The sequence below is a fragment of the Pundamilia nyererei genome, unplaced genomic scaffold (assembly GCF_000239375.1).
Source record: "Pundamilia nyererei isolate P.nyererei 1_Seehausen unplaced genomic scaffold, PunNye1.0 scaffold00042, whole genome shotgun sequence".
NCBI lineage: Eukaryota > Metazoa > Chordata > Actinopteri > Cichliformes > Cichlidae > Pundamilia > Pundamilia nyererei.
Window position 1 is genome coordinate 734,433 of NW_005187443.1, and position 10,166 is coordinate 744,598.

At 43.6% G+C, this 10,166-nt stretch overlaps 1 protein-coding gene across 12 annotated transcripts in view; it reads left to right on the forward strand.

The window, feature by feature from the left end:
* The window catches only part of magi1b (membrane associated guanylate kinase, WW and PDZ domain containing 1b), a 139,565-nt gene that overhangs the window by 91,376 nt on the left and 38,023 nt on the right, over nt 1-10,166 (forward strand). For all 12 annotated transcript variants that reach the window (XM_005731202.1, XM_005731200.1, XM_005731204.1 and 9 more), the window contains exons 8-12: nt 1,787-1,844; nt 2,665-2,798; nt 3,898-4,017; nt 6,366-6,551; nt 6,674-7,333. In XM_005731202.1, coding sequence (XP_005731259.1) covers nt 1,787-1,844; nt 2,665-2,798; nt 3,898-4,017; nt 6,366-6,551; nt 6,674-7,333 — 1,158 coding nt within the window. The remainder of the gene's footprint in view (nt 1-1,786; nt 1,845-2,664; nt 2,799-3,897; nt 4,018-6,365; nt 6,552-6,673; nt 7,334-10,166) is intronic.

Here is a 10,166-nt window from a genome sequence, read left to right on the forward strand (position 1 = left end):
TCCCGGACTGGAACTAGTGCAGTGTGAAATAACGTGGGTGATTAAAATTTGTGCGTGACGCCAGGCGGGACCGCATTCCATTTAACGTTCCAGTTCAAAACATCTAAATGATAATTTACCGTGCTCGCCTTGCACGTTCACCCTCGCGACATCTCTTTCCCGTAACCTTGCATTTCTTCTTTGCCGCTTGTGCTTTTAGATGCACTTCAGCAGGTGTAGAAAAAGACGGAACCCACAGAAGCCCGAGCCGCTTACACGCACGGAGCTGTTGGCTCTGGTTTCACTTACAAATGATAAATTAATATGTAGACCGCGGCGGCGTGTTTCTGTGTGTCTGCATCTGCAGCTGATTCCACTCCAGCCGAGGTCCTCCTTATTAAAAAGCAGAGGGAAGCTCTCCAAGTTGGATGATTGTAATTACCATCTACTTGCACGCAGGGCAGAGCAGAAATTGGCTGGGGGTAATTCAAATTTTATTTGTCACATACACAGTCATACACAGTACGATATGCAGTGAAATGCTTACACAACTGCTCGTGACCTAAAGGGGAAAAAAAAAGGCTATGAATAAGATAGGAAATAAATATGAAAATTAAAAAGGGTAAATTTAACTAGGAAGGAATAAAATAAAATGAAACAACTGTACAACAAAACACACAATACACAGTATAGAAATATATAAGAATGTATGAAGAAATATAAATATATATACAATAATAATAATAATGGTAATATGTAGAACTTATTCGTCACAGGAGAGGATTACCGGACAATCTCTGTTTGTAGCCAATTAGAAGCGTCTGACATTATCTGTGTGGAGAATGGCCAGTAATCAATGCTGCTGTAATCAGGCGGGAGAAGTGAATCAGATGGCTCAGTTGAAGATAACAGCTTTGCGCTGCAGCAAGTTTGCACCACTGGATGATTGCACATTGGCATCATATTCATGTCTTTCTATGGTCATCTTTTAAGTTTCACCTTTTCACGTGTTTTAGCATTCGCACACGTGTCCTTACATCAGTGTGAACAGTGCCCCTTTCAGTTCTACTCAAGCAGGTTTTAATTCTGCCCACAAAGAGACGAATGTGAAGTCAAATCTGCAACAATCTCTACCAGACACTTAGCGATCCATGTGAAAACTAAAGAGCCTTTGTTTAGCCAAGGACAGGTACTTTTCGACCATACCTTTCCAGCGCACTGATTAGAGACGTGTGTTTCTGTGTGATATTCTGTAGAATGTTGTTTTTCTTCTGTATCAGGGGAAAGAAAAGAAGAGAAGTCGTTCATTCAGAAACCAACCAATCATCTCACAGAATTTAGCTTCAATGTATTTTGCACAAAGGTTTCTAAGCCTGGAATTTTCCACCTACTTCCTGTCATTTATAACTTTAGCTGCCTCTTCTTCATTGCCGTTTTTTCCCTGTATTTCTTCCCACTTCCCGTGCTCCTGTCCACTTCCTTCTCACGATTTCCTTCTCATGTGCCTTTCATCTCTCTACCCCCCTCCCCGCATTCATACATCCACCTGTGCCCATGGGGGTCTTGCTCTGTTCTTATCTGATGGGTGGAAATGTCAGCATTGTGAGGGGGACAGAGGTGAGAACAGCCAGACAGCCTGTGAAGCTGTTGAGCTGCTCTGGCCTCGGAGACTGACTGACGGGCCGATTACAATGGCGTGGCAAAAGGTCTTTCCTGGCTTTGCCACAAATGGCTCAATACACGGCTTCCTGCAAGTCAAGATTTACTTACTTCCTTTGTCTCATTATCTTTTTTTTTTTCTTTACAGAACTTCCTCCAGGATGGGAGAAAATAGATGATCCAGTGTATGGAGTCTACTATGTTGAGTAAGTGCACAGGCTGACGCCGCAGAAAAATCTAGAAATAGCTCCCAGCTTCTTCTTCGTGTGCATAAATAGAAGTACATCCACACATTTCTTTTTCAGTCCTTTTGTGTCCTGGAAAATGTAGGCCATTGTTTGTGTCATTAACATTCGGAAATAAATGAACAAAAATATGCAGCGAGCGTGTTTGTGCGAGCACATATGTGCGTATCTCATATTGTGTGAAGCCCCTGGGCCTCAGCATTAATACAAATATGTTCTATGCAGGGTTTTTTAGGTTTGTTTTTTTTTATGTTGTTCAAAGCAGCACCTGTGGGCCCAAGGCTGTGGCATCCCCCCCCCCCCTCTTTGTTTCTGCAATATTTTTTCTAATATACATTATTCACAGTTTCCTTCATTTGCTGTATAATTTGGCACTTTCAGGTTCCATTTTTCAGTGCTAGTTAGGTTAGTAGGAAACCTCCCAGGCTGTAATGTGAAAGATGTTTGTGGTTTCAGCGAAATTAAGCCGTCAGCACAAAAGGATTTATTTGATGTGATTTGTAGGCACGGCTGTGTCATGTGCATCTCAAAGAGAGGTTTCTGTGTAAGCGTGGGTGTGTGTGCATTGTGCCACCATGTATTAATCAAAGCTTATCGCCATGTTTCTCCACTCCCCACCCCAATCCCCTCGCCCTTTGTTGACCCTCTCCCGCTCTGCTGTTACCTTATCCTCTTCTCCGTGTCCCTGCTGTGCTCTACTCTCCTGCTGATTTTTACCCCCCCTTACATCTTGTTCTGTATTCTTATGTTCTTTTCATCCACTCCGTCCACCGTCCCAAAGTCATATCAACAGGAAGACCCAGTATGAAAATCCGGTGCTAGAGGCTAAGAAGCGCAGGCAGCTGGAACAGCAGCAGCCTCAGCAGCCTCAGCCCCAGAGCCAGCAGCCACCTGAAGGTGAGCGCTACATCCGAGGTTCGTTCACAAGCCCCCACCAGGGGCGTCATTTTCTTTCTTTCTTATTCATGTGTATAAATGAGTTGCCTGCATGCTCTGCGTGTCTGTCTGTGTGAGTATGAGCGAGTGTGACTTTATCTGCCAATGCCTATTACTGCTACGGTTTTATTTTTGCTGCCAGCTCCTGCCTTATGATTTGCTAAGTGCCCTCCCATAAAGGCATAACTATTATTTGCGGCTGCACCACGCAGCCTTTTTGAAGTTAATTTCAGTTTTCTGTGCTACCTTTTGATTCTCGTTTGCTTTGGACGAAGGTAACGACGGGTAAGTTTGGCTCCCACCTGCCTGCTTAAGAGCTGGAGTGGAGACCCTTAATTTTGTGTTACTTAATAAAATGCTGCCAGTTGTAACACTAATAAGAACTCTTCCCAAACACTTCTTCTGAGACAGCTGCCCAAAACCAAGCAACGGGTAGCTCAGTGATGCTCTTGCCCTCCTTTCTTTGCATATTCACAGGACACCCTACAGTGAAATTAATTGCAAATGCAGGTCAACTCAAGAGGGAATTCTCCTATTGCACTCCACATTCTGCTCATTCAGCATAAAACATTAGATTCACCTGCTGATTTTTTCCCCCCCCCCAATTGAAGGTTGAATCTCTCTGTAAAAGATAAAAAAAAACAAAAAACAATCAGTTTTTCAAACACGTGTTTACTTCATCTATCTGTTATGAATATTATGACAAACTGCAGGCTAGCAAGGTGATTAATCAAAGGTGGTAGGCAGTCAAGAAAAAGGGAATCAGTTGTTTCTGGTTTCCCACACCACCAGTTTTATTGAGAAGAGAGATGCGAAACCATATTAATGCTTGTGTTCATACTGAGCTCAGTAGTGAAACATGAATCTGTAGTGGGTAGAAGGCTTCACATCAATCTTTCATCCACTGTAATTAACACGCTGCACAGTAGTTCTGTCGGCTTCATCGGAGCTGCATTTGCTTTGTTGCAAGCACACAGCACAGCAGGACGTGTTGTCTTAGCCTCAGTTTCGTTCAAGTAGGACAACTTTGCACCTGTCTAGACTCCATCTCGAGAACATGTGCCTCTCGCTGTTGCAGAATGGATCGAAGACTCGACGATGGCAGGGGCTCCGTTGGCTAGCTATGCTGCCAACCACCAGGAGACCTACAGGGACCCTCAGACAGGGCCCGCAGTGCCCAACGCGATGGGACAAAAACGTAAGTTGTCATCCTCAGAGAGCTAAAGCCTGCAACCAAGCGAAATGAGGATTATGCATAACTTTTTTGTTTCCAGGCGGCGTCACCCAGAGCGACTTATTATAAGTTAAACAAAATTCATCTTTTACAGCTTCGTTTGTTTTCCTGTGCCAGCGCCTCAGGCCCTGTTTGAGTTGTCGTGATGGAGGACCAGAACTGAACTGACACTGTAAAGCTGCTCTCTGTATAAATCACATCATGCATTTTTTAGAAGTCAAATTGAACTCGCGTGACACGTGCACTAAACAAAATTGCGTCCAGTCTGCATATTTTTACGAAGACACGCTCTGCCGAGTGCCCTTCCATAAATGTCCCTCTGCCTGTGTTTATCGTGGCAACGTGTTGATTCTCAGGAAACCTCTGCTGTGTTGTTCCACATAATGGCCTGATTTCACCCATCATTTAGTGACACACACACAAATAGAGAGTCTCGCCGTTACAGTGGGTTTCCTTCTCCTGGTTGCCAGTTCCTTTTATACCGGCCTCCCACTAGCAGCTTGTCTAATTAGCACAGCCATGGCAGAGAATTAACTGCCTCACCCTGTCTCTCCCTCTTACTCTCTCTTGCTGCTTTGTCGGCAGCCTTTTCCTTCTCCCTCATCGATCTCTTTATTTTATAGCGCACATTTGCCGTCTCGCTGCCTTTTGTCTGGTCCCACCCAGCTTTCTGCTTTGGTTTAACTGCTTGGTGCTGTCCATCTTTTTGTCTTACCCCTCCCTCCACACCCCCAGTCTCAAACTCCTGCAAGCTCGACTGTGCCGGCACTCCATATTACTCCATAGAAACACATCACTTTTGAAATCTTTTAATCTAACACACTTGCTTTTTATGTTCCTCCCGCTTCCTGGTCTGTTCTTACATCTTTAGATCCCTGGTGGATAAAGCCACCCATATCAGCACACAGTTTAGTTACATTTTCCCTAGTCTAGGGGAAAAAAATCCAATTCAAAAGGCACTGAGCATGAAAACACACATGCATGTAGACAATAAAACACAAGGGCACAGACCGACTCCAAGGGTAATGCATTTTTCATTGAATGCGTAAGCTGTAGCGCTGCCATAACCTAATGTGGTTCTGCAGGTCACCACACAGACGTTCCTTTAGTCTTCATCATCCTCTCTCTTCTTATTTTCTTTTCTGCCAACATCTCCTCAATCATTTGTGTATCCGAAGTATTGTGCGTTTGGCATGCATCGTGTCCTTTAATAGAGAAGCGGAGCTCAGCCTGTGCCTGTGTATTCATCTGTTTGTTTTTCATTCCTAGTAGAAAAGATAAACTTTATCCTTAATGCCGTATAATTAGATAGCAAAGTCAAGAAAAAGAGAATCGAGTTTAGATGTCGTTGTCGTCGTTTGAGCAGTTGTTCTTTCACAAGATCACTGTCAAATGTTTTTCATATAGATGTGTCTCAGTTAAACCCTCACAACCAGTGTGGAGTGATACAGATGTCTTCTCAGATGAGATTTCAGCAGCTGATTGAAACAAGCCGGAGACATCGCTTATGCGAACACGACGGTCATGTGACCTTCATCTGAAGCAATGTCATTGCTATTCAGGCTACAGATATCTGGTGCGCCTGTTGTGTCTTCAAATGCCAAACCGCCAGTGAAAGCAAACGGCAGCCTGCATATTAGACATTCAAAGAGCTGAAGTGGTATCATGTAGTTTATACTATTTTGAAATAAGTTCCTGTCTAAACTGTTTTTGTCCCATCACATCATCACGTTGTAAATTAAAATTATAAGTAATAAATGATCATTATTATCAAAAAGTTAATATGGACTGATTCCAGTGGCGATAACAGTAGATGAGTTCAGATTTAAAGGCTTTGCATGTCTATACTCGGGCTTCTTATTTCCGGTCTTGCTCAATGTTTCACTGAGTTGCATGTGCTGAAGAAAGTCATTCAACCATACTCAGTCTTTTCTATATGAACTTTTAATGTAGTTGCCAAATGGGATCAGTTAAGCCTTCAGTTTGACTTAATGCTTATGATTCTGTTCATTCCCTTTAACCTGATTTATCATTTTATTGTAATAGGTCTGTGTTGACCTGTTTGCACCATGTGAGCAATCGTCAAGCAGTGACAGTTGTCCTTGCCTGTTCAAGACAAACACCAATCAGAAGATTTGTTGTGCATTTAATGATACCTGCAGAGATGGTTTGACACAAGCGAGCAAAGGCTCTTCACTGTAGCAATCCAGGGCTTTGCAAACTGAATCCAACTACTGCTTAACCCAGTTCTTGAGTATCTGTTGTGGCATCCAATGTGATGAAAGCTGAGCTATCTGTGTCTGTGTTTTTAGGAGGGAAGCCTTTCTTTACCAGGAACCGATCTGAGCTGAAGGGGACATTCATAAATACCAAACTGAAGAAGAGTCGTAGGGGATTTGGTTTTACTGTTGTGGGAGGGGATGAGCCAGATGAGTTCCTGCAGATAAAGAGCCTAGTCCTAGATGGCCCTGCCGCCCTTGATGGCAAGATGGAGACTGGTAAGTATCCTGTATTTATTAACAAAGGGTAGCTGCATCAGGTGACCCTGAATTGGATACGCATGGATGGATGTTCTACTTGACAAAAATAAATGGACTTCATTCTTTCTCACCCCTTTAAGGTGATGTGATTGTGAGTGTTAACGACACCTGTGTGCTCGGCTACACCCATGCTCAAGTTGTGAAGATCTTCCAATCGATTCCAATTGGTTCCATGGTCAACTTGGAGCTGTGCCGTGGTTATCCGTTGCCTTTTGACCCCGACGACCCAAACACCAGCCTGGTTACCTCAGTGGCTATCCTCGACAACAAGGAGCCCATCATCGTTAACGGCCAGGAGCCCTCCAACAGCTACGACTCGCCGTCCAGCCACGGCAGTCAGAACAACAACAATGGTCCAACCAACAGCGGGGTCCCCGTCAACGGCCTCCCCCGACCCCACAGCCCCTCCACAGAGGTGGCTTCTGATACCTCTTCCCAGCATGGCTACCCTAGTGATGTAGTCACCCTGGCCTCATCCATCGCAACGCAGCCAGAGCTCATCACCGTACACATGGAGAAAGGAGACAAGGGCTTCGGATTCACCATTGCTGACAGTCCCGGGGGTGGGGGGCAAAGAGTGAAACAGATCGTGGACTACCCACGCTGCCGCGGTCTCAGGGAGGGCGACATCATCGTGGAGGTGAACAAGAGAAATGTGCAGAGCATGTCCCACAACCAGGTGGTTGACCTGCTCAGCAAGTGTCCCAAAGGCAGTGAGGTCACCATGCTGGTGCAAAGAGGTGAGTGAAGGCTAACTTCTCTTTGCGTTCACTCGCCGTGTCGGTAAATTTGTCATTCGTCTAGTAAATTGTGACAGCAGATGGAGATGAGGAACGTGTTGGGAGCAGGTGTCAAGTAGAAATGCAGCAGTTTCTGAGTTATGTGCCCATATGTTGAAGCAGCGCAAAACAAAAGAAACCTTTCGCATGCATCTGCTTGATGCTGTTGACAGAAAAAAAATAATAGGCTTCTGCCTTACAGGCTGTTCCCGCTCACCGTGCTCTTTTATTGACACACATTTATTTATTCATGCAAATAGAGGGTGGAAGCATACAAGAGATTGCAAAGGAGGAAAGATAGAAGGATAATTACGGTAAGGAAGGAGCCGCAGAGGAAGTTGAAATAACATTTGAGGATGTGGTGTAGTGTAGTGTGAAGAGAGAGCGAGGTGTTTACAGTTATCGGCTCTGACAAGCCAGTTATAGCTGCTTTCCTGAAATGGAAGACAGGCGGAAGTGGAGAAAGAAGACTAAAAGGTTAAATGGGAGAAGTATCAAAAGAGGGATAAACGGAGGAGAGAAATTCAGGTTTAGTTGGTGTTTTGAGGTCAGAGTATGAATATTCTCGCTCCTTTTCAAAAAGAAAAACTCAGTTTCTCTCTCTGTCTCTGCTCATTTGCAGTCTGCTCTGTTTCTGTTTGCTGTGTTTGCTGGGAGAGAGAATGTCTAGTGTGTTTTGGGGTTTTAGTGTAGTCCCACGTTCAAGCTCATCACTTTGAAGATGCCACCAATTGTGCCGGCATGCCTTTTATCCACCCACCTGGCTCTCCGCCTCGATATAAGCCCGCGACATTTTGCCCTTAACGTAAAAAAATTCGGTGCTAGCCGGTCAACGTTAGTGCTGTGAAAATGGTGCAGCCGCGTGTAAATGCCTGTAATTCGCCGTGCGCCACTCAGCGTTTGTCATGGCTTCTGATTGAAAATCACGGTAGCAGAGGAGCACTAAATGGAAACAAAGCAACTGTGAATAGGATAAAACTGAAATGATAGAATTTCAGTATTTTCCCTCCAATCCCCCCTCAGACACGCAGACCTCCGCCGCTCTAAACGCCCCGTGTGATACAAGTAATTGGACCATTTTCTCTGCCAGACTCTCCTTTTGCTTGCTTTAGGGCTTATTAATTCTAGTTACTAAAAGGTTTTGTGTGTGTCTGTGTACACGCATGCAGTTTATCTCCGTCATAAGGTTAAGTGCTCAGAACTGCCAAGGGAAATTGGTCAGATGAATGGCAGGCAGCTCGCACTGTAATCTCGCATGGAATCTTTTTTCTGTTTCCTCTTTCTGAAGTTGTATCTCAATCTTTTTCTGCCACAGTCTGTTTGTCTGACTTCTCAACAAATGGCTAAACCTTCCAAAAACTACGCAGACCAAACGGCTTCTCTACCCTCCTCTCTGGCTTTTGGTAATGAGTAGCATTTCCTCATCACGCTTGTGTACACAAGCACGTAAAGCGATTCGGCCTCATCTCATCTCAGGCAGGAGCTTAATGGGCTGTCAAGGAAACAGACGTCAGTTTAATTGGGCTTCTGTAAATGCATTGGCTGGCTGCGATCGACACAGACAGACTATGACAGTAGAATGATACTGGGGGAAACACAAGGATGGTATGGATAAAGTATGAGGAGCATTGTAAGCGAACCAACATTACTGAATGCGCTTTATGGTGGCTTTTATTGCACTAGAGTTTTTACAAAAGGGTGGATACAAAAGCAGGAAACTAACACATTTCCTTCAGATTATTAGAAAGTGATCCGCTGACTTGATGGCTCCAACATCAGATATCTAACTTTTAACGTAGAAATAGGACAGCAAAGGTACAAATTAGATTAGTTCTTCACCTTCTTCATCTAAACTTTTTTTTCCAAATTAAATCAGTCTTTGTGACTTTGGATTGCATTTTATGTTGATTTTCATGTTTCTGCTCCTAAAAGCAAGATATCAGAAATTCTCATGACAATACTCCAGTCATGTTGACATTATTACTGAGAAATCTCATGTCTTTCCAACAATTGAATTCTGAGAGCTGTGAAGCTATGAGGTCTATGCAAGAATAAAAGTTATCAAAAAAAGAAGGAAAGAAAATGTAAGTTTAAGTTTCCTGGAAATAAAGCAGACATCCTCATATGTTTTTTTTCTGGCCGTGAATCTGAAATCAATATATAATGAGTTTTCATTTAAACAGACAGCAGCCTGCAGAATAAACTCACAAAGACAACTAAAAATACCCGGTGCACAGCAGTGGTTCTCTCCTGGGTGCTAGCTAGTCAAGAATAAACCACATGAAACCCAAAAACTAAATTCCAGCTCTTTTAGGGATACTGGTATGTGAGCATGATGTAGCGCCAATCTAGTAGCGTGATGTGAGGTGTAGCTTGCTTTTGATCATTTTTTTCAATTTTATCAAAGCAAATTCTGACCTTTCCAATACTGGAAGACAAAGATTATTGATGTTTATCGTCTTGATAAATAACTTGAGCAATGACACTTTGAAGTTAACAAAATAGTTGACAATTCATTTTCCCCTAATTAATTCTCTGCCGATTCGCTGAATGTTTGCTTTAGCACCATTTTTGATCGCATCTCCAATGTGTTCTCACTGGACAAATCATTTTTTCCTATGGCCTCTTTGTAGCAGGATTGATGAGTAGACTTTATTTAGATCTTATGGCTGGCTAAATCAGTTTAAGAGAATGAGCGAATACCTGGGTCCCTTTTTCTCCATCAAAGCTTATTGATATACACTGTGTCCCACTGTGTATCCCTTCCTCCCACACGTTTCCCATCCTTTAGAGT